The sequence below is a fragment of the Arctopsyche grandis genome, chromosome 6 (genome assembly GCF_051622035.1).
Source record: "Arctopsyche grandis isolate Sample6627 chromosome 6, ASM5162203v2, whole genome shotgun sequence".
NCBI classification, from domain to species: Eukaryota; Metazoa; Arthropoda; class Insecta; order Trichoptera; family Hydropsychidae; genus Arctopsyche; species Arctopsyche grandis.
In genome coordinates, this window is record NC_135360.1 from 26,258,200 (window position 1) to 26,283,300 (window position 25,101).

The 25,101-nt window shown below is 35.4% G+C and overlaps 2 protein-coding genes across 3 annotated transcripts in view; both read left to right on the forward strand.

The window, feature by feature from the left end:
- The first annotated feature begins 5,863 nt into the window (after positions 1 to 5,863).
- On the forward strand, positions 5,864 to 10,829 carry eEF1gamma (elongation factor 1-gamma). Its single transcript, XM_077432945.1, has 10 exons — positions 5,864 to 5,960; positions 6,047 to 6,196; positions 6,277 to 6,343; positions 7,908 to 8,050; positions 8,133 to 8,273; positions 8,345 to 8,524; positions 8,595 to 8,707; positions 8,793 to 8,962; positions 9,042 to 10,150; positions 10,754 to 10,829. Exons 1-9 carry the CDS (start codon positions 5,949 to 5,951, stop codon positions 9,320 to 9,322), a joined length of 1,257 nt encoding a protein of 418 aa, XP_077289071.1. The 5' UTR covers positions 5,864 to 5,948; the 3' UTR covers positions 9,323 to 10,150; positions 10,754 to 10,829.
- Positions 10,830 to 13,221: 2,392 nt separating this feature from the next.
- Positions 13,222 to 25,101, forward strand: part of LOC143913169 (uncharacterized) — a 56,813-nt gene continuing 44,933 nt past the window's right edge. For both annotated transcript variants that reach the window (XR_013260691.1, XM_077432811.1), the window contains exon 1: positions 13,222 to 13,386. The gene's annotated coding sequence lies outside the window, so the exon portion shown is untranslated. The remainder of the gene's footprint in view (positions 13,387 to 25,101) is intronic.

Here is a 25,101-nt window from a genome sequence, read left to right on the forward strand (position 1 = left end):
AACGGGTGCAAAACTGCGCCGCGCCGGTAACAGCGCGGCAACAGTTTGATTTTGTTGTTGTATATTCACTTATTATATTATATTATTGCAACTTTAAATTTTATTATAATAATTATTATATATTTATAAAATTTATAAATGTTATATCGAACGCGATAAGGCGATAACGCACATCGACCGATTGCAACCGTGTACGGCGACGAACTATTGCATGTCTATTTTACGTACATACATACATACATAATAAGTCTCATGCTAGATCGATTCGACTACAATTAATGCAATAACTTGTGTATGTTTAATTCTGTTAAAAATATATATTTTTTAAATATTCTATTTTCATTAAAATGTTAAATTTAAATAATTAGTATACATACATAAATTTTCGCTAAATCAAATTTCAAATTTCATTATTTATTATGCAAAATGTATACATTGATTATAATCCTCCAAATCCTTAATTAAAACTTAAACAATTCTGATGAAGATAAAATGATTGAGTAATTTATGTACATAAAAAAAGAATAAATAAAAAATTTAAACAAATAAAAATGCTTACGGATAAGTATATGTAGTCCTCTCGAAATCTCGTAAACCTTTTCTAACACAAAAAAAAAAGAATATTTAAATATATATATCCAAACTTATTACATATTTTTTTTATATATTCAAAAATAAAACACACCTAAATTGACATGATATCTTAACGCCATAAGTTCAAGCTCCATATTCATCTTCATTTCTTTGCACAATATTTAGAACTCACAAACATTCATTACAAAACACTTTTTCATTATAATTTAAATTTAAATTAAAATACAGGAAAAAAATATATCGAAAACAAATGAATTTATAGACACAAGTAAAATAAAATTCCAAACCATTTAACGAGAATATTAATACGTAAATAAGCGAAGACCGAAACCGTGTCCGATATCTTTCGAGAAAAAACGGAAACTAACACCGCAAAAATTCTACTGACGACAATAATATCGTATCAAAGGAAACAATATTTCGCAAATCTTAAACGAATGGTACAATATGTACCTGCAGTTGTGAACGCTCGCGTTTCGAATAAAATCAATCGTCGAATTATCACTGTACTGCAATCAGAATTGCATTTAATTATCCCAAAATACAGTCGAATGCTCGATTCGACTAATGTGTATTATTTTGTCGAGTTATTTCCCGTTTTTTATTCCGATTTCAAACGTTGAAATTCGCGTAAATTTCTGATCACGGGCAACCCTCGAGCGTAAGTTGTGAATTAAATTTAAATAAAATAAATGAGTGATCGACAATTGAAACAAGTGAAGTGGAGTGTTTTTGTGTTAAATTTTAGCTGAAGCATATTCCATATTACTGCGAATCAAACTGTTATAGAGCAATATTAGAGTATGCGGATTCTTTAAGGGCTTCGCAACTCGGCAGATAAATCCTTATATGAATTATTACGTATATTTAAAATTATTAATTATTTATTATGAATTGTCAATCGTGGAAATTGTACTAGTCTGTCTATTATAAATGCGTTTTCTTCTCACCTTCTTTTAATATTGATGATTGGAAAACCAATTTTAATATACATATGTACATTATTTATGCACAATAAATAAGGCAAATATAAAAACAATCTGTATATCTTTTTTGATTCCCTTTTATTTTATTCCGTTTTATTACTTTATTTTATCATACATTTTATTGTAAATATGTACAATGGTTGCTATACAATATAGTGGTGGCACGACAAATCAGCGCAAACCAACTTAGCGCCGATCTTTCGGCGCAGACAACTCAGCGCAACAACAATTCAGCGCATGGACTATTTATGTTTCTCAACTAAGGCCGCAACAATTTATTTTTTAGCAGGGTTTCTAAACCGGGCAGAGTTTTTTTTTCCAAATAGTTTATTAGCTATCCAAACTTTTACGTATGCAGGGTTTCTAAACTAAGGTTCGCAAATCGTCATTATGAACTTTGCTTTTGATAAAAAATGGGAGAATCTTTGGTTTTAGATTTTTTCGAAGTAAACAAAGGCGTTAGGACATTCATTGAAAATAACAATGAATAGGAATTTGTACAAGGACACATTCCATATAGTCGTACCCGAATATAATAACTAGACACCGGACCCACAGCGCGCCGTCTATTGTTCAATTGTTGTAAATGCTTTGTTAAAGGTTCGCCGAACCTTTTTTTTTGCACTCTAGCTTTGTAAATAGAGCCAAACAGCCCCGATTCCTGGAAAAAGGACGGTCTGTATCCGTAGTCTAATAATAACTTATTATATTCGGGTACGACTACCTAGGATTACTATTTGGTGTACCGACATAAGGGCGGCTTCCCAATATTTTTATGCAATGGAACACTTTACAAACTCGGAAATTTTAACGGAACATTTAGCTTATTTTTAAAGTTGGGTAAATATAAAATAAAATATATTATTAAAACACTTATTATCTATTTTATAAATATTTTTAAATATAGTAAACAAAGCTCTTAACGACTTTGTTGATTTTTATTCCTTGAATCGCAAATCTTCTTGATATCAGGCACGATAAAGGTAAGTTCAATTCTTATATGTGAGGTAGCGTCGACTTTGTCCTGCACCTAGACCGTTGCAGCATAATAAGAAAATTATTCTGCGCATAAATAGGATGTAGAAAACGGAAGTACGACATAAATAGCTTGTTTTACCATATTGGGGTTTTCTTCTGACAAACTTGCTCAAAAACATTTAATGTCTTTAAAATTCATCTACTTTAAGATTTAAGTCATTCATCTAAGGCAGGAAAACAATCAAAATTATTAGATTCAACTAATGAAATCCAAAATTGAATTGTATCTCTTGTATTAAAAATTGTATTACCTTCACCGTATATTGTAATACTTTTTCCACAATTTTTATTTCCGTGTTTAATTTCTAGGCGCGTATTTTTGAACAATAAATAATATATATTGTGTAAAACGTCAATATCTTTATTATTCATGAGTATTTTTGATTTTTTTTTCGCGTTCTATTCATTAGGGTATCTTTGTGGAATACAATAAAATACGCTAGATACTATTACTATTTAACAAATAGTTGAAAAAACAAGAATTTTTTGGTTGAGGCGTACCCCCTATGGAGGATGAACGAATGAGACGACTGGCATGTTAATGCACGTGTTTATTATATGACAGCTAAAGGCAGAGTGAGTAGTGGCTCTCCGAACCCAGCCGAGTTGGTTCCCACTCGCAGGAAGGCAACCAAACTCGACCATGTCGTATAAGCGAGCCGCCACATCACTCCCCCCCCAGCATCAGCGATACCAAAATTACAAAGAAACAAATTTTACAAAAGAAAAAAATTATTGTTACACAAAGAGAAAAAAAATTATTGAGTGGGGAGAAAAAAAGTGTTGACGTGGGTCATCCGCTGTGTAGGTGTACCGCCCTGAATGGTCGGTACATTCGAGGGCTGTGACGTCGCGAGCAGGACGGTGGCTGGTCCGATGGTCGCGCCGATGCGATGCTGCGCCGGCGCCGCTCTTCCGAGGCTGATGTCGGTTGGTGGGGCGGCGGGGGCGGCAGGGGCATCGATGTGGTTGATGATACTCCGAGCTGGACCGTGAGTCGTTGTGGCTCGTGGAGGTGTTGTAGCGCTACCGCCCGTCTCGGCGTGACGACGCTCGTGGGGACGGACGGGGCCTTGATGATGATGATGATGATGGTGCTGAGGTGGTGTGTGATGAATCTTGTGGTGCTGGATGGCCGTTCTATGTGTACTGGATCGCGCATGACTCCACATCCAGCTGTCAAGATCGTCGTCTCATTCGCTCCCTCATTTTTTTAAGCACCTGTCATCGACGTTGTGGCTGGACTCCAGTCGGTAGGTAGATAGGTAGCCGTGTCTGCTCGTTTATTGTCACCCGCGGGCCGCGACGTGCTATGTCGATGGCGATGGCGGCGCGGCGGGTAGCTTTCCCGCCTGGCTTGGCGAGGCAGGGATGAGCGGCATGTTGAAATTGATCGAGGCTGCGTGGCTCGATGTCGGGGGTCACCAGTTATGGAGGATGAACGAATGAGACGACTGGCATGTTAATGCACGTGTTTATTATATGACAGCTAAAGGCAGAGTGAGTAGTGGCTCTCTGAACCCAGCCGAGTTGGTTACCACTCGCAGGAAGGCAAACAAAATCGACCATGTCGTATAAGCGAGCCGCCACATCTATTGATACGGGAGGGCTAAATGTGTATTCAGGTCCCGTGGAACATAGTTGGGAAACATAATGGGAAACCCTGAAGAAATCGTTATCATGAATGTCAAATACAACTTCCGAACTCTCTGGTCAATCTTTTCTTTAGTATCACCCACGTGGTTATGCGCGTTTCTGAATCTAGAAAATCCTTGGCAGTCCCCTCACACAGCATCCACCCATACACCAATTGTTGTGTCTCCATCCAGCCGAGGATTTGCATGTGTTCTTCGAGGCGCTCAATCCACGCTGAAATCGGGCTATTTATCCCGTTATATTTCGGCAGGCCGAAACCACCCCCCAAATCTCGGAAATTAAACTGTGGTACCTCCCTCGTCGTCGTTGCCACTGGCGTTGCGTCTTCCACGTCGTTGACGTCGTCGTCGTCGTCGTGGACATCATCGTGGCGTGGTCGTGGTCGTGGTCGTGGCGTTACCCAGTTTGTCAACCACGACCTTGGCGTCGTCTTCATGCTCGTCCTCGTCCTCGATGTCATAGCGCGTCCTAACCTCAATTCTGGTTCTGATCCCGAACGATGCCCCCAAATATGGGCATCCATGAATATGTGCGGGAGGATATTCAAAGTCAAAGTCTTTACGCAACTCGTTTAATGTCTTCGCTTCTGGCTCGACCCAGCGAGTGACGCGCGAAGCGACGCCACAGGCCTGCCAACTTAAAATATTCTCATTCATACCAACCTACATTTATATGTTAATCAATAAATATATTTTTATTTTTCACAAAATTTTGTGTTTTTAACGGCATTTCACGACGACTCTAACAAATAAGAGCCCAAATTTTTTTTGACTGGTGATCGTAAGTGAAATTAAGAAGAGGTTAGTTAAAATTGTACAAATTCTAACGAAGAACGCGTCAAATAAATTTATATCAACATTATAATATTTTATTCTATGAAACTTATTAAATAAAGGGTTCGGTGATTACTAGTCAAATGTGAACCGGTCACAGGACAACCGGTCGCTCTAGATCTGTCACACGTGATCACCCGTCACACTAAAACTGGTCACGAGTAAACTGGTCACACCCTAAAATCGGTCAACCAGTTTTCTCTTGACCAGTTTTAGTGTGACGGGTGATCACATGTGACCGATCTAGAATGACCGGTTGTCCTGTGACTGGTTTACATATGACTAGTAGTCCGTTTACCTAAATAAAGACCTACAAGACGTAAATAGGTTACAAAATGGAGGACAAAGGTCTGACCGTACTAGGCGACAGTGCTGCAGAAACGCAGTGTAGCCCATCAAAATTGGTACAAAAAGCAAATTTGACGCGCAGTGTCACGCCACTCGTAGTGTGTTCTATCTTATTTAATCCCATCGAAACAATATTTAGTCTCGCTGTGTCGCTGCAGTGCAGTGCTGCCCAGTGGGATCTTAGCTGATAGTGAATTAAAATTAGCTCTAATTATTAATTAATATATCCAGTGTGGACGGCGCCACTATGGTAGTCAAAAGTGATGAAATTTTCAAACAATACAAAATTATTGTTATTAATGAAAAAATGTAACGAAGTCAATTAAAGACTCGCGAAGTAAGGATTTTTACGGTGAAAAAAAAAAAGAAACGAATATGTACATGAAAACAGTCACCCTGTTTACAGACGAAAAGCGTCGTGTTTTGCGCGAGCGGCGTATGGCCGGCGAGAGCGTCGCGTTGGGACTCGATCTTTCCAGCGCGAGAGACAAGCATGGCGGCCGGAGTGAGTGTCGGCCTCCGTCAATCCATCGTAAATCGAGTCATCCTCGAGCATCCTGAATAACCAATGGCCTCTTTGTGACATTTCAGACGCTTTTCACGTACCCGGACAACTTCCGCGCGCAAAAGGTCCTCATCGCCGCGCAATACTCCGGTGCCGGAGTAAAGCTCGCCGATGACTTCGTGTTCGGAGAAACCAACCGCTCGCCAGCCTTCACCAGCAAATTCCCCACCGGAAAGGTCCGCGCCTTCCTCTCTTTCACCAGCTAATTCCACCTCCCCGTTGTTCCGACTTTCATACTGATTTCGTCACGTTTCAGGTTCCGGCTTTTGAATCAGCTGATGGAAAGGTCCTCCTTACCGAGAGTAATGCCATTGCTTTTTACGGTCAGTACATTTTGGTTAAACGTATCATGTGTCAAAATTGTCCAACTGTCATTTGACCCTTCTTTCTTTGCTCGAATGTCACCTTCCGTTTATGTAAAGTTCGTGCGTAAAAAAAGTGTTGACGTGTGTAATTTTGGGCGTTGCGCAAGTGTAGGCGGCGCGCCAAATTTGAATTTGAGGTTATGTTATGGTTTTGACATATGTCTGCTGTGACATATGACAGCTGTGAATTATTGCGCTATTTTCGCACCACATATATACATATGTGGACTTTGATCGCGTTGGAGATACATACATGTGATGAAAATTTTGCGAAATTAATTTTTGTATACTTCCGTTATATACGAAACTATATTTTTCATTTCTAGTTTATCGTCAGATTCAAACTCGACCCAGCACATTTTCTTAAAATAAATAAAATGTAGTATTAAAATGATATATTGGATAGTTTTCAATTTACCAATATGTGTAAGAAAGGATGATGATAATTGTATTATATTTTAGATACATACTAACACGTTGTTTATGAATTGAAATATTTCATGCTCGTGTACAGTAAAATTTTAATTATCCAAGTCAAATATTGATTAAAATGATCCTAATAACGAAATCTGGATCAATTAGATAGCGAAATGACACTGATAAAAAAATGGCTTTCATAGACATTTGAGTGAAATAAATAAAAATGCAACATTCATATATATATATATATATATATATATATATATATATATATATATATATATGGATTTTTTCATAACAATTTGGATAATCGAAGATGTGGAAAATTGAGTATATGCATACTTGACACTGAGTGCTAAACGTCTTTTCTGTTGAAATCCAATAAAAAGCAGGTATAAAAATTGTAGCTAATCTACAGAAACCCTAGATAACTTCCGCCGAGAATTTTGAGTTTTGTAAAGGTGTTTTTAGACTCTAATATATCTTGCAACAATATAAAACAAAAAATGTCTGTTAATGAATGTATTTTTCCAAAACTAGTTCCATCTTCTTCATTGTTGTTAAAATGTAATGTTCACAATCTAAATTCCAAGTCACAATGTAAAATACTCAGCAGTTAGGGATTTCCATCGGGTAATTTTGCTATGGTTATAAATTCAGAAATTCCGGTGTAAACGAGTCTTTATAAACTTTGATAAATGAATGACACGGTTTACACGACCCATGTTCGATGCATTTTTTTCAATGCTACCTTCAAAGGCTTAGTAGGTAGTATTCTTGTTTACTTTGTACATGCTCAATATACAACGCCTATCGGCGTTTTGCAGGCTCATGGACTTGTCATCAAAACGCCGATTGGCGTTGGTCAGCATTCAAAGGGTTAAATGAAAGTTGAACAATTTTTACTTCAATGTTATAACAGTAATTCTTGCTGAAATTAATTAAATGTGTGGACAAATATAAATTTTCACGAATCTATTTCAACTATATATGGGATAGATTGTGTGAAAAATATTTAATTGTATAAATGTGAGGTTTAGTTATTGTGTAGATTTATGAATTTGGAATTTCATAGTTAAAATTTGCTTTGTATTATTTGTAGTAAGCAATGCAACTCTCCGAGGTGCTGATACTCTGCAAGCCGCTCAAGTATTGCAATGGCTCAGTTGGGCAGATTCAGAAATTCTGCCAGCATCTTGCGCTTGGGTTTTCCCCACCATCGGAATTATGGAATCCGATCCTAAGGTATGTGTGTATATGGTAATGTTTGATCTAGTTTAAATTTAGATATATCTACATTCTTTAAATATTTTTTGTGTTCTAATAGGCCATCAACCAAGCCAAGACTGATGTATTAGCTGCTCTGAAGTATCTCAATCAACATCTTCTCACAAAAACTTTCCTTGTCGGAGAGCGTATCTCACTAGCCGACATTGCTGTGTTTTGCACTCTCTTGGCCGTCTACCAGGTTGGTTTTTAATTATTTCAAAGTTAACATTGTGTATTTTGGTTGTAATTTAACAATGTTTTTGTTTGTAGAATGTGTTGGATGCTGCTAGCAAGAAGCTTTTTAACAATGTTAACCGTTGGTTCACAACGTTGTTGAACCAACCACAATTCAAAGCTGTTCTCGGAGACAGTGTGAAAATGTGTGACGGTAAAGTAGAAGCCAAATCAGTAGGCAAAGCTGATGCCAAGCCTGAAGAGAAAACTGAAAAGGTTTTTAAACAGTAAATTTTTTTTAAAGTATATTATATTTAGATAGTTCTTACATTATTTTTATTTTTAGAAAAAGGCTAAAAAGGAAAAGAAAGAAAAAGAAGAAAAGAAAGAAGAGGATGATGATATGGATATGCCTGCAGAACCTCCATCAAAGGATCCGTTTGATGCCATGCCCAAAGGGTAATTACTTTTCTTTTTAAATCCTTTTGATAGAATTTTTCAACTTGGAGTGCTTTTTTTCATATATATTTTTTTAATTTTTCAGCACATTCGTTATGGATAGTTTTAAGAGAGTGTATTCCAATGAATCTGAAGAAAAATCTATACCTTATTTCTTCGAAAACTTCGATGCTGAAAACTATTCTATCTGGTTTGCCGAGTACAAATATAAGAACGAATTAGCTAAAGTTTTTATGAGCTGCAATTTAATCACTGGTAAGTTTCGACTTCATTTTTTAAGATCAATAAATTACATGTATTATACATGATATTTGATGAAATATTTATATTTTAGGTATGTTCCAACGTTTGGATAAAATGCGCAAGCAGGCATTCGCGTCTTGCTGCTTGTTCGGCAAAGACAATGATAGCTCTATATCTGGTGTTTGGGTATGGAGGGGCCAAGAGCTAGCTTTCCCCTTGAGTCCCGATTGGCAAATCGATTATGAATCGTACTCATGGACTAAGTTGGATGCCAAGAGCGATGACACCAAAGCTCTTGTAACGCAATACTTTTCATGGACTGGTAAAGATAAGGAAGGAAGGGATTTCAATCAAGGAAAGATTTTCAAGTGATTTCATAAAATCTTTCATCTCACTGAGAAATGGACGTTGCCTTATATGACCGTTGCTTTTTTTAATACTCTTTATTTAATTTTTTTAACGAGATTTATCTGTTTGCTCACAATTTCTGATTGTATTTAAATGATTGAAGGTGTTGCATTTTATTTTGGCTTTCATGCTTTATTTTATATGCGAGTTTGTTGAGCTAATTCGATATTTTATTGTTTGGCGACATTCATCGATCAGTGAATTTTCATTAAACGAATTTTCAAAATGAACTGTGTTTTGATTGCGTACAACAAATTCCCAATACCTCTTCCCAATTTTGTAACAATTTTTTTTTTGTAATTTTGTTGAGTTTTACACAGTTATAATCTAAGTATGCTTATGATTATTTTTGATGGAAGTATTTATTATATTATCATCATCATCTACAGCCATAATCTCAGGGCTTCGAACCGGAACTAATCTGAAAACCGAAAACCGTTACTTTTTGCCGAAACGAAAACCTGAACAGAACTGAAATAATATAGTTTTTTTTCGGTTCGGTAACATGATTCCCCACTTCAGTTGTAAATTTTAAAAATACCGGTTAATTTTATCGCGAATTTAAGTACATTTAATTAAAGGTAAGATATTACATTAAAGATCGATGCAAATGGAGAATCATGTGGGTAAGGTTGTCTGGAATTTGTATATTTTAGTATCAGATGTGGCAATTTCAAACTGATAAATTCGGTTCGGTGATTATTCCGCAAATAGTCATCTCGCGCACGTCGCGCTTGCGATCGTAATTTGCGCAATAATCCGTTTACCGATAAATTCATTGGCAACCAAATCGTAATAAATGCGATCAGACGGTTGTCAATTATAATCTAGACTTTCAAATGGTCCAAACTTGAAATAAATAAATTTATTGTATAGCAGAGCTGTAGAATCTATATGTACATCTGTTTCTGAGGTAAGTAATAGAAAAGCGGTCCTATTCAACAATATATTTGGGAGCCAAAATTTTTTTTTTGGAAAAAATCGGCTTGTTTATAACTGACAGTACTCTAAAGAATTTCAATATTCTATTTTTGTTGGTTTAGTATTTTAATTTAAATTCATAATAATGCATTAAACAAGTCCCGTTCAAATCTAGGGGTTGGGGGGTGGGGTGGCTGACCATCCTAGCCCCCCCCAAATGACGCCCCTGCATGCTTCTAATACTTTTTAATCTACCAACTGTGGGAATACATGGTAAACACGTACTACACATTGTCAACCTGCGCACCAAGGACAAGTCGACCGCTAAACACAGCTACAGGACACGACCTCCAGAGAAAGTCAAGCCGACCGCTAAACAGGTGCAGGACGCGACCTATAAAGGACATTTGGATCTTATATAAACCCCCCACAGTGGACTCAAAAATGCAGTTCATCCAGCCACTCCACCACGAGCAAAGCAACTAGTTCATACAACTACGCCACCAGGAACAGACCACTTAGTTCCTTCTCCTCGATATCACTGCAATATAAACATTTATAAAAAAAATAACAATAAAAAAGAAGCTCAAATAAAATAATTCAAAATACTTCTCGTAGCTTTATTTTGTAATTTTTGTATTTTTTCTAAATCTTGGCCATTAAACATGTTAGCCCTTTGAGTGCTGACGTTTTTTTTTGTCGAAAGCTCACCACACATAAAAATTTTGCTAACATTTCCAATTAGAATTATTTAGAAATCCAATAGAAAGCAGGTATAAAAATTGTAGCTTATTCAAACAAACCCTAGATCACTAACGCCGAGGATTTTGAGTTTTGTAAAGGTGTGTTTAGACTCTCTAATATATCTTGCCACAATATAAAATAAACAAAAGGAGTCTATTAATGAATGTATTTTTCGAAAAATAGTTCCATCTTCTTCATTGTTGTTAAAATATAATGCTCACAATCTAAATGCCAAGCCACAATCTAAAATACTCGGTAGTTAGCGATTTCCATCGAGAAATTCTAATATGGAAACTATTTTAACTACTAAATTCGGAAATTCCGATGTAAACCAGTCTTTATAAACAATGACACGGATTTCAACAGAGAATTGCAAGGTGAGTGACGCGGCAGTTTTGCTGCCGCGGGCAACACTTCGATCTAACTCGTGTGAGTGAGATCGCGTGTGAGGGAGAAAACCGATGTTAGTTAACATTTTATCACCTATGTATGTACGGACTAGCTAACGACTGCCGATGAAGTACATATATATGTACGTAGCTGACAAACTCTACGAGTCGTCAACAATGTGTGTCGCGAATATCAATAGGTGACAAAACGTTAACTAAAATCGGTTTTCTTCCTCATACGCGATATCACTCGCACGCGTTAGATCGAAGTGGTGCCCGCGGCACTAAAAATGCCGCGTCACTCGCGTTGCGATGCTCTTGGCTATAGGCTTAAGGGGGCTACAGACGCTCCGGTACGTCTCTCTGGTATGAAGCGATGTTACGACTTTAGGTCAATTCTCAGTAGTGATCGTGTGGTGCGAGCAGCGGTATGGCGACAACGGAGAGGGAATAATGGAGAGGGGATATCCGCCTTGAGGCGAACGAACAGAAATTGGTTCGACGTGAGGCGACCTGTATGCGCTTCGACCTCAAGGTGAATCTTCCTGCATACGTTGCGGTCTGCGTCAACATGGATCACCTCACGGTAGACCTCTCCGGAATTCCCTTAGCGGGTAGTATTCTTATTTATTTTTTACATACTCAAAAAACAACGTCTCTCGGCGTATTTCACTCGTGGACTTGTTGGCAAAACGCCGATCGGCGTTGGTCAGCATTCAAAGGGTTAAGCACATTAGCACAAAAACCCCCTGCGCTAAAACCATTGCAAACCAAGCGGACGCATGCTTATTTCGCTGCATGCTCATTTCATACTTTTGTCTCGGCTTTTGCAATTTTAAACTTGACAGAAAGATCCAACTCAATTTTAAGAATTGCCAATCATCAATGTACATCGAAATGTCATCTGCGCAACCCCATGAATATCTAGTCTTTCGTACATGCTGAAATTCAAACAGTTAAAATTAAATCGAAATGAGCATGTAGCCGGGTGGGTAAACGGACTACTAGTCATATGTGAACCAGTCACAGGACAACCGGTCGCTCTAGATTTATTTATTTATTTTTACATATATACCAGGAAGGCCTTACAGGTAAAACCCAATGCGCCTTCCTGGCCAATTACAAATTACAATTACAATTACAAATGCAGCATTTTTATTACAAGTCGTTGAATTACGAGACACTGAAAAACTCGCAAATTAACGAGACATCTATGAATTGTACATAAATTTTATTGTACATCAATCATACTTCAAATAGTGGTGACATAGTAGGTAGGAAGGATTTTTAGCCTGAGAAAACTGGTCACACCCTAAAATCGGTCACGAGAAAACTGGTTGTCCGATTTTAGGGTGTGACCAGTTTTAGGGTGTGACCAGTTTTAGTGTGACAGGTGATGTGTGACCGATCTAGACATGATCACCTGTCCGACCGATTGTCCTGTGACCGGTTCACATTTGACTAGTAATCACCGAACCAGCCGGGTGGTTTGCAATTATTTGTAGCAAGCCCCAAAAATCGCGTGCGGCAAGACAATTGTATTATTGACTAAAACTTTACTTTTTCTAAAAATATTTCTTAACCTACATAAAAGATCAGCTTTTTTTAAATTTATAAATTCAGCAGATATGGCCGATTTGAAAACAGTTAAAGAAAAAAGTAAAAGACAAAAGAAGAACAGTTTCAGCGGGGCGACGACCATGGCGCCAACGGAACCTTTCGAAAGCTGAATTGTAGGTCGGCCGCCGCTAGAGGGAGGGTGAAATGTCGGAGGGGTAGAGGCGAGGGTGAGAAGCACTCGCCGTTGCCAGTGTGGCTGTGTGGCTGTGGCTGCGAGGTTGCGCGAGTGTGTGACTCCGTTGCATAATTAGCAGCGGTCGATCAGCACACCACACCACACCACACCACACCGCACCACACCTTCCACCACCCCGCCACCCCATCACCCCCAGCCGCGCACCTCATCGTCATCAGGTATCGTCTCATCTTCTGCCTGAATACATATAAGTAAATGCCTGCTGCCTGCCTCTCGGTTTCGACCCCCTCTACGCTCCCGACTACCCAGCTTTTCCACCTCGGAAAATTCCCATTTCGCACGTATGCGTATGCGTATGCATTATAAATTTCGACAATGCCAATTTATAACTAATGATACTGTCCCGCGTACTGAATTTACACGCGCGCACCTAAAACAATACATACACACATACATACATATATATGTACATATGTATGTAGTACTACGATTATGTTACGCTATCAGTGGATGTTGTAATCGTAATGAAGGGTACTTGTTGATCAGTGGCTTGACGTTATTGTGTTTAGCGTTGATTTAATATTTTTAATACGATAATTGAGTGTTCGTGCTGCGTGGGTGGTCGCGTTCACGTTCCGCTCTGGGGTGTAGTCATTTCCGTTTGTATGTGTGTGTGTGTGTTATTTAAAACTTGTTGCTTTTAAATTAAATTTTCATATTTGAAGTTTGAACGGTATTGGTATTTTATGTAAAAAAAAACGGCGAGTGCACTTTGAGCGTTCGGTGGAAAACGTGGTTTTTCCGGTATAAGTTATATATTTTTTGATTATTTTTTGGCATATTATTTCAATTGAAGATGTATTCTGGGTGAATAATTGACGAAGAAGTTAAAAAAAATTTGATTTGTAAAAGAAATACAGAGTTTTCCACCGAATGATCGATTTTGAATGAGACGTTCCGTTTGTTGAATAAATTTGTAAGAGGTCGAAAAACTAATCAAAAGTTTATCGTAAGCCTTTCACCATATTGAGGATATTGCGGTTTGTGGTATTAAAACGTAGGAAAGTCGATGATTTGGCGAACACAGAACGTTTACCCGATCTGTCTGTATTTTTCGGTGTAACGAAATTTTCGTTGGGGACGAAATGTGGTGCAAGGTCGGATTACGGGCGCGTGTTTGGGGAACATTGGTTTTGAGCCGAAATGGTACGAGTTTTAAAGGCTATTATTACAACATAATACTTATAGGTAGTGCCTAATTCCAAAACTCAATAATTGCATATTGCGTGAGAGAAATTTTGTTTTTTTTTTTGTGACGTATTATATTGAATTTCAGATTTTTATATTTTTATATAATTATTATGATGTAGATGTATTGCAATGTGTATAAAATAATAGTAAAAAAAACGTTTTCGCAGAGTAATAATAATCGGTGCAAGTCATTTCAGTGCTTCGAAAAAAAATTCAAATTCTTTTAAAAATTAATCTTCTAAAGAATATAAAAATTGAATGTTTAAATATATGAAATTTTCAAATGTCTTTGTTTTCACTCTTTTTTTTATTGTTTTTTGTATGGAAAATTTACGTTATGGAATTCATTCTTATCTCGAATGTCCACTTGAGTAAATAATTGACGGAACCTTTTATCGAGTTTAAAATTATCGGTCTTTTATGCTATTTATTTCATAATTCTTATACATGTATGTATGTACATACATATATGTATGAATTATGGAATGAATATTCTCCGTTGTAAATTTATAATTAGGATTTTCAAGGCTTTCACTGAATATATAATACAAACATACTGTAGAATAGAGAACGGTTTGCTTTCCCGTATTGAAGTCAAACAATTTCGGTCATTCAACAGTTTTGAAATAATCAATTATTTAAAGACTATTACTAAGAATATTCTAGAAATTTACTAATGTATATAAATTGTATAAAAAATACCTATGTATATTATAGATGTTTATAGGAATAAAAACGAAACATTAAATAAAGTATTTTGACACTGACTTTTAGTGAAATTATTTTAGAACGGAACTGGAATGGTAAAAAGTCTACTTTGCATGTTGTACGTTGAGTCAGTGCTAATTGAAACGTGAAATGTCGTTAGTAAATTATATTACAATGGTTTATTTTGTAGTATTAAATGGTTTATTTCGAAGGGAAAACCTCTCGAGACGAAGGCGAGAGTGAGTCGAACTCGGAAAAGCGTAAAAGGAAAAATGCAATATTAAAGAGGCGAGGTCCGTTCTTAAATTCTGACATGTGCGAAAGACCCAGAAGGTTTTCCGGCAGCATCCGGCGTCCTTGGTAGATATCAAAGTTTTTTTTTTATTATTCTATTTTCCATTGTTCGGCCACCGGTGATTCGATCCTGTAACTACGTGACTGGTTCATTTGATATGCTTTGTCTCTAGAAAGTTTTATTTTATTCCGGAATAAATATACAAAGAATAAATCCAATTTCCCTCAAATTTTCTACATATTTATTTTTACTTTGATTTTGAACATTGTCGTTTCGAAATGACAAACGTTTTTAGTTTTCTATTATACCTACATATATATAACGGATGGTGTTTCAAATTATCTTCCAGAAGCTAAATTGGGCTCGTGGAAGTTAACTAGAACCTCTTTAAAGTTAATTCATTATTTATCGTCATATATATTTCTGAAAAATATAACTTTGCATAGCGGATGAAGAAACAAATAATTATTCATCTTTATATAAACAAATATGTATATATATATATTTTTAAATTTTATTTCATAGAACATGAGCACTCGTTGTTACAGATCACTACAAAGCGACGAGTGAACTTAAACAGATAAAATGCAATCAACAGTACAAACAATATATGTACATAAGCATTTTTTTATACAATGCGAATTCATACAAACATCCACGTGACATACTCGTATATAGAGAAATTATTGCAGCTTTTTATAATCAAATTGGCGAACCTTGAGACGCTGAATAACTTGAGATTAGCAAGAAAGTTAGGAAATGAGTTGGAGATATTGGCCAACTCTGATAAGAAATGATCGACCTAGAGTCACAAACCATGGTTTGCCCAGCAGCGGGACTCTAGTGGGACTCGAACCCATGACCACTCTGCTCGAAAGCAAAATATGCTAACCACTAGTCCAAGCCGCTGGTTAATAATATGTAAGAATAATAAATTATAACATTTTTTTACCATCGTGCAATTAAAAGTTACCCCAAAGTGGATATATTTAGTTTTAAACTTGTACATATGTATATATATGAATTTGGAATTTTATTCAAATAGTGGTGACAAATAGTAGGTAGGTTAGTTAACTAATTTGGTGAGGGACCGTTTCAACAATGATATCAGACAAATAGGCAAACTTTGATGGACGACTTGAACGACGGACTTGAAGTCACAAATATCTATGTCTGACCAGCAGCACTGCAGAAATACTTCTAATGAATTCTGTTCAAACAAGGTCAATCCTGGGCTTGAACTTAAGGCATCTCGGTGGCTGGCATTAACGCAACAAATGAGCTATACTGCAAACTAAATTTCTCATTTCATAAGCAAAAGTTTCATAAATTGCAGACTAAACACAATCCAGTTGACTTATGTCTCTATAATAGTGAGTCGAGGTATCGGTATTTCTCTTGGGTGTGGATATGTGTGTTTGTGTGTGTGTGTAACGTTTAGCTTTCGGAAAAATCGATTTTCCACGTGTGAATGACTTGTATGGTGTCTGCGCCTGGATAGATGGTGTCGTGAGATAATTGCGCTGGTATTTCGCACAGGGATCGGATCGATTTGGAATGGTTCTAGTCCGATAGGCTTATCAGTGTAGTTTGGTGTGAAAATTTGTGCGTGGTTCAAGTGTGCGCTTTTCCGCATTTAAAGGGGATTTTTCCGAGTGGAATCTATCGTTATTTGAATCTCCTTAGGCCTTGTTACTTGTAAGTGGCGGTCTTGTGTTCGACATTAACACTAATGGGTACTTATCCTTTTTCGGTGCAACTTATCGAGGATTCAGTTGGAGGATTGAATTGAAATAATTGGATAGGATGTTAAGGAGGCTTTCAGGTAGGCTATTTGATTTGTTTTTGTTACATTGCATTAATCTTTGATGTTTGATCTAGAGGGAAAATCACCAGTTTTTCATTTTTTTCTTATTATAATGTATGCTAGGTATTATATACCTATATATAGGTACATTAATATATATATATATATATATATATTTATATATATATATATATATATATATATATATATATATATATATATATATATATATATATATATATATATATATATATATATATATATATATATATATATATATATATATATGTATGTATGTATGTATGTATATATATATATATATATATATATATATATATATATATATATATATATATAAATATATATATATATATATATATATATATATATATATATATATATATATATATATATTTATATATATATATATATATATATATATATATATATATATATATATATATATATATATATATATATATATATATATATATATATATATATATATATATATATATATATATATATATATATATATAAAACTTTGGTTTCTGATAAATACATACGCAAGTATAGATGTAGATTTACAATAAAAGAGCCTTGTAAAAATGATTCAACCGTAATGTATGTATAATGTATATAAGTTAGTTTAAAAATGGAGATCAGGTAATATTTGAAATAAAGTTTGAAAACACGTAGTTTTTATTCAGCGCTGAAAGAAATGAAAAAGAAAAGTTAAATTTCAAGAAAGAAAAAGAAAAATTTAATTTCAAAAAGTTTTAAGTATAGGTATTTATTTATTTTACATACATATATACATATAATATATACCAGTAAGACTAACAGATAAAGACCAATGCGCGTTCCTGATAAACAATGCAGCATTTTTATTACACAAGTCGCTGAATTACAAGACACTGAAAAACTCGAAATTTATGAGACATCTATGAATTTTTATTGTCCACAAATCATACTCAAATAGTGGTGGCATAGTAGGTAGGATGGTTTTTTTTAGCCAATTTAATGGAATAACCGTTACAACAATGAATTCAGATAAATTGGCAAACTCTGATAGGAAACGATCGACCTGGAGTCATAAATATCCAAGTCTGACCAGCAGCATTACATATGATATACTCGGAATAAATTCCTTTCAATCGAGGTCAACTCATGGGATCGAACTCGGCAACCTTTCGATGCTAGGCAATAGCCCAACCACCCAGCACGTATAAGAACGAATAATATTTGATTGCGAAATATAATATCTGACATTTGCGTTAACGTTGTCAAATCAAACTTTGGAATTTGAAATTTAAATGAAAATACTTTTTAATTAAAAACCTATACTCTCATATGTACGTATGAATTGGTCGATTCTGAAAGTTATCTGATGTGGAAAATGTTTTTTTTAATGCATATTTTATTTGATTGAATCCGTGCATCAAATACGACTATAATGGATGATGTATTTTATGATGATTATTTTATTTTATATACACATACACATACCAGGAAAGCTTAACAGTTATATATTTTTTAAACATTGCAATACAGTTATTACTACACAATACAATAGCGTTATCAATGGACAAACTAGTATAATCAACAAATTTCATATATGTATGTATGTATATATGTATATACATACATACTACGAATTTGCAAGAAACATATTTTACATGCAACGTAGATAAGTAAATTTTTAATATCAACAAATTCAATGTGCGATGAATATGTGAAAAATAAATTTGAAATTAGCCAGCAGTATAGCTTGGTGGTTGCGTTAATGCTAATAAGCGAGAGGTTGCCGGTTTCGATCCCGTGGGTTGACCTCGATTGAAAATAATTTATTCCGAGTACTATCTGTCGAGCTGCTGGTCAGATTTGGAAATTTTTGACTCCGATTTTGATGAGGAACCGTTTCAACAATGAAATGAGATAAATTGGCAAACTCTGATAGGAAACGATCGGAGACTAGGAGTCACAAATATCCAAGTCTGACCAGCAGTTTTAAAGATTAGCTTGGGATCGAATACGGTAACCTATCTAGACGACTCTTTTATCAGGTAATAAAATAGTCATTTAAAAATGAAAAATTATTACGTAATAGGAGTTGGTTCACTGTTTCGATTCACCGTTTTGATTAGCGTATTTAATTCAATGACTTGTCGCTGTCGATGACACGTGCGGGATAAATTTGGGGTATTTTCGTTTCAGTTTGGCTTTGATCGATAGGGCGTACGTGCGTGCCGTTGACAGTTACACACTTACATAGATTTTCCGGAAAAACTCAACGAGCCAGCCGGAAAATATCGGAAACGATCAGACGCGAACGAAACAACGTGATTCGACATTCGAGATTTCAGTAATAATAATATTATAATTCGTATCTATCTCGTTTTCCCCAGGTAATATACCTACGTACTACGGTCTATTAGGTCGTATACATAGTTCCAGCGAGCAACTGGTAATCGTTGTCTGCGAACTTTATCAAATGCGGTCTTTTATCATCTGAGAGCCTCTCTCTCTCTCTCTGTCTTCTCTCCTCTCTCACTCCCTCTTATATATGTCTTTAGATCTGTTCATTCCGAAAGGGGTGGCCTATTTAACGCTCCTTTGAATTCTATTCAAAATTATGAACTGCACAACTTTCCACACAATGCACTTCTGCCATTGTCATTCAACGGTTATTATGTATTACAGGTGCTAGGTGTTAGGTATTCGATGCGATTTATATTTTATTATTATTAGCATAGTATGAATTTGCTTTCAATTTTTTGGGGAATTTTTGAGAAAAGCATCTCTTTAGTGTTTTTTTTTTTGATTTTATAGAAAAGAAAGTGTAGATTTTGGTCTAGGATGAAATATAGGTTGTCAATGTTATCATGACACACTTACTGTTGAAAGTTTGAATATTTAATCAATCTACATATATATCTATCTATATACATATATGTACATATATATAAAATTGAATGTCTGTCTGTGTGTCTAGTATAGGCTACTAAGACACTGAACCGATTACGATGGAACTTTGAGGATTTGTTGTATGAATGTCCAAAAAGATTACTAAGAAAAAAAAATCACCCAAAAACGGGAACGGAAACGGGAAAAACGGGAATGAGTGTCATTGCAACGTAATCATTTCAAATGTGTTCGCTGCCTGCGTTTTTCCGACAAATGAGAAAGGCAACGAGATCGGGAACGAGAATGGGAATTGCATGCGTTATTGTGGCATTGCAACGCATGCCCGGTTCAGCTAGTATATATGTATATGTATATAAAATTGAATGTCTATTTGTCTGTCTGTCTGTCTGTCTCGTATAGAATCCTAAACCACTGAACCGATTACGATGGAACTTTCAGGATTTGTTGTATGCATGTCCGGGAAGATTACTGTGAAAAAAAAAATGGGAAAAACGGGAATGAGTATCGTTGCCACGCAATAATTTCAAATGTTTTCGCGTCGCGACCTGCGTTGTTAGGGTAAAATAAAAATAAACAATTGAATTATTTCAAATGTGTTCGCTGCCTGCGTTTTTCCGACAAATGGGAACGGGAACAGGAACGGGAATTGCATGCGTTATTGTAACGCATTGCAACGCATGCCGGGTTCAGCTAGTGTATATAGGTATATAAAACCGGCAACATAGCTCACTGGTTGGCGTGTAATGCTATCAACAAGTGATCATGGATTAATTTCCTGGTCAGACCTTGAATATATATATATATGTATATGACTCCAGGTTGATCGTTTCCTATCATAGTTTACCAATTTATCTGATTTTCTGTTTTCTGAGTTCCTGTAAAATTGGCATCTCCTTTTCTATCTCTCTTGCAAATCTCAATTTATTCAGCGTCTTGGGATTCGCCGATTTGTATAATAACATTTCTCCATAGTCTCTGTGGATGATGTTTGTATGAATTTGCATTGTATAAATGCTTGCAATGCTATTTTGCAATGTTTGACCATAGATGTCGTATATAATGTAAAAATATGTAATAATAATTATGTATTTATGTATATATAATTTAGTGTTTCTTGATCTGTATCAGTACACGTTCTAGAGCGATCTGTAAAGACGAATTGTGTTTGTTTGAATAAAAACAATAATATATAAAAGTATGCAATGATTAGAAAGATTTTTCGAAAGTAGAGAACGAATAGTCAGTAACAGCATAATTTTCTTATGTACATTTTTATTCGGTTGAAGGAGAATACATATTTTATTTTACTTCCTAATAATTAATATAGATTGAAGATTCGATTAATTATTTGTAAAAACTACAAAATTTCAAAGTTACTTTACTGAGGGTATTTTAACTATCCTTCTGTACACTGTAAAAGTCGCATCTCAAAGGATTCCATTTTACCTCAAGGTGTTTTTAATTTTAATGATTAGATAACTGAAAACTTGAACGTTGTACATGCATATACATGGTATACTTTAGTAAGATAAAAATGAGAAATTTTAATAGAAATCTTCAGATTTGCCCTACAAATGTGTCCACTTATCGAGAAAATATCGAATAAAATTTTCAATCTTTACTGAGAATTGAAATTTGGAAAATGCAATTTAATTAGTGCTTTCATATTGAGTGTTGTTGTTATTTTCAATCAGACTATAGAATGTTTGTGAAACATATTGCGATGAAAATGGTCGTAAAATTGATGAAATCTAGAGAATCATAGTCTATAAGAGTATCTTAAATGATAATAGCATATGCCTTTAAGAATATAAAAATAGTCTTTGTCTAAATATTGCACAACCCTTGTATAATATAAAGGTTTATATACCCAATTCTGTATAAACTGAGTTTCCTTTCAAATAACATATGTATATGGGAAGTGTATTTGAAAAAAAAAATGATGGATCGCCTCGCTTATATATTGTATACGTATATTCGAAATTTTCATTTTTAATCCTAAATATCTTAGCATTTCATAAATTCGGGATTAAGGTTGAAGTGAAAAAAAAGGTCACAAACTGGATTTCGCAAGATGAAAAAAAATGTACACACACACACAAGTTTGTACAAGTATTAAAAGCCGACCCACTTGTTGACAGGAGTGGTGTCAAGATACATTCTCGTTTTTTTTCCAAAGTAAATAAGGAGGTCAGAGGCTGGAAAAGTATTATACTATAAAAGCAAGAGGTTCTTACGTATCTACAGAGTGGTTATGAAAGTAATGAGTTTGTTTACTGCTCGGCTTAATTAAAAAGCGCTGTATTTTAATGTACATAGATATAGCGCACAAGTAACGCTCAATTAACTTACAATAGTAGAAAATGGGTCAGGGCGAGTCCCTACGATGAATTTGAATTATGGATGAAAGGGAGATGGAGACACCGAGGAGAAAGAAGACGATTGCTTATCCGAGATGATGAAATTGTGGTAGTTTTTCTTCGACGCCATTACTATTGTCGAGGTGAAGTGCGGCCATTATTCGCGCTCCTCATAAATCACTAAGCGTTTGGTAATCTCTACATTATGACTATGAAATCGCACGTTGATTATTCCCGAACGTGGAAATTTCTACCCGTGGCAACGAGCCTCGTTTCGTTATAGGTCAAAGGTTAATGATGGCGATGAAAAAAAAGAAAAAAAATTAAATAAAGGAATACATTGTCGCCGAGTTTCGGTTATACATAGAGGCACGTGTATAAAGTATGTATGTAGTAGTAGTAGTGGGGTAAAGTAAAACCTTGTTAAAACGTAAGGCTTCACACAGGTGGAAAAACGGAACTTTCGTTTGTACAGGTATTATTTACAGACGGGCGTGGTCCGCGTGTCTCGAGAGAACCAATTATTTCTTGGGGAATTTTCCGGATTTCCCACCTGAGGAGCGGTCACACGTCGTGCGTGCGTGATGTTATAATTTTTTCCCCTTTGAAAGGATGATTTTTTTTGTCAAGATTGTGTAGCTTTAATGTGCAATAGTCGATATACACAAGGCGACACGTATGGTCAGATTTTTTTGAATACATAAATACTAACCGATTAAATCAATTCTAAACGCGGATTTTGGAAGATGGATCATTTTTAGGCTATTTATTTCGCGTGTTTTCTTGTATAGCAAATATGATGAATTCAGCTGAAGGTCGATTCGGGATGAAATAACAGGAAACAAGCATTTATAATTCCACAATTAAAAAAAAAGTATCTACTGCGTAAATCGAGGAATAGATATTTGTATATATATCTATGTATGTATGTTGTTTTTGGTCTCCAACGGTGGTTCAGTCGAGATATACAGCCATCAGTATGGCTCGGTGGTTGCGTTGATTCTAAGCAGCGAGAGGTCGCATGGTTACCGTGAGTTGACATCGATTGAAAAGAATTTATTCCGAGTATAATCTAAAATGCTGCTGTTCAGGCTTCGATATTTGTGACTCTATGTCAATCGTTTCATATTAGAGTTTGCCAATTTATCTGGTTTCATTGTTGAAGCGGTTCCTCTATCAAATTGGCAAAAACTTATGATACCACTATTTGAATATGATTTTAAAAATTTATTATCTATAACATAGCAGTCCCCCTCTCTCTCTCTCGCATCTGTGAAGCACGTGTACAAAGGGCTTCCAGCGAAAATAATTATTTCTGTTGATATTGATCATTTTTTTATATTGTAATGGTATAATTCGAATCATAGACATTCTGACGATGAATACATAACATATGAAGACCCTGCATTCAGTATATTCGGAGGAATAAAATAAAATAAAATATAAATCCTGGTCACTCGTTATACATCACAGTGCTAAAACGAGACTGTTGATAGTTTAGTTGTTGTAGTGTCAATGAAAACTATAGGTACATAAAATAAATAAAATATATGGCAGGCCACATGCGGATCGCAGGCCACATATTTATTTATTTATTTTACATACATACATATATACCAAGGCCTAACAGGTAAACTGCAATGCGCCTTTCTGGCCAATTACAAACAATGCAGCATTTTTATTACACAAGTCGCTGAATTACGAGACTATATATTTTATTGTAGAATTATAAATTTTATTGTACATGAATCATACTTAAATAGTGGTGAAATAGTGGGTAGGATAGTTTTAGCCAATTTAATGGAGGAACCATTTCAATAATGAAATCAGATCAATTGGCAAACTCTGATAGGAAACGATCGACTTGGAGTCACAAATATCCAAGTCTTACTAGCAGCATTGCATATAATATACTCAGTATAAATTCTTTTCAATCAAAGTCAACTCACGGGATCGAATCCGGCGACCTTTTGGTGCTAGGCAAAAGCCCAACCACCGAGCCACGCTGCTGGCTATATTTCCAATGCTGGTGTGCTATGTGGAAAATTCCAACAAACAATATGACAAATGTGCGTTTTTGTGGTAATTGAATCAAGTTTGTAGGAATTGCTTGCGTCAGCTTCGTTCTTTGTGGCTGAAACTTTCCCGATAATAATTTTCAACGACGACGTGAACGGTTTTCATTTCGAACTTTGCGCTTTTGTTGTCAAATGTCAAAATTTGGAAATTTTCTCGTTACAATAATAATAATAAAAAGTTGCATGGAATGATTTATAGCCGTTTCAAAGAGGCGAAAAACGGCGACATTTTTTGTGGGGTGTCCGGACGGAAGGGAAATCACGTTCCGGAAAAATTCCACAAAAGTGCGGAAAATTTTTAATTAGTATTTATATTAAAATAATATTTATACGACATGCATTTTATGCGTAATGAAAAATCTCCCTATAGCCATGTCTATATGTACATAATTTAATTAAAACTTCAATTTATATCTCGATTTTGTGTGTACGTACAAATAATTTTATGGCAGATCTAACTTAATTTAATTTAATCCACTTGAGAGATTAATACTTATAAAGTCACT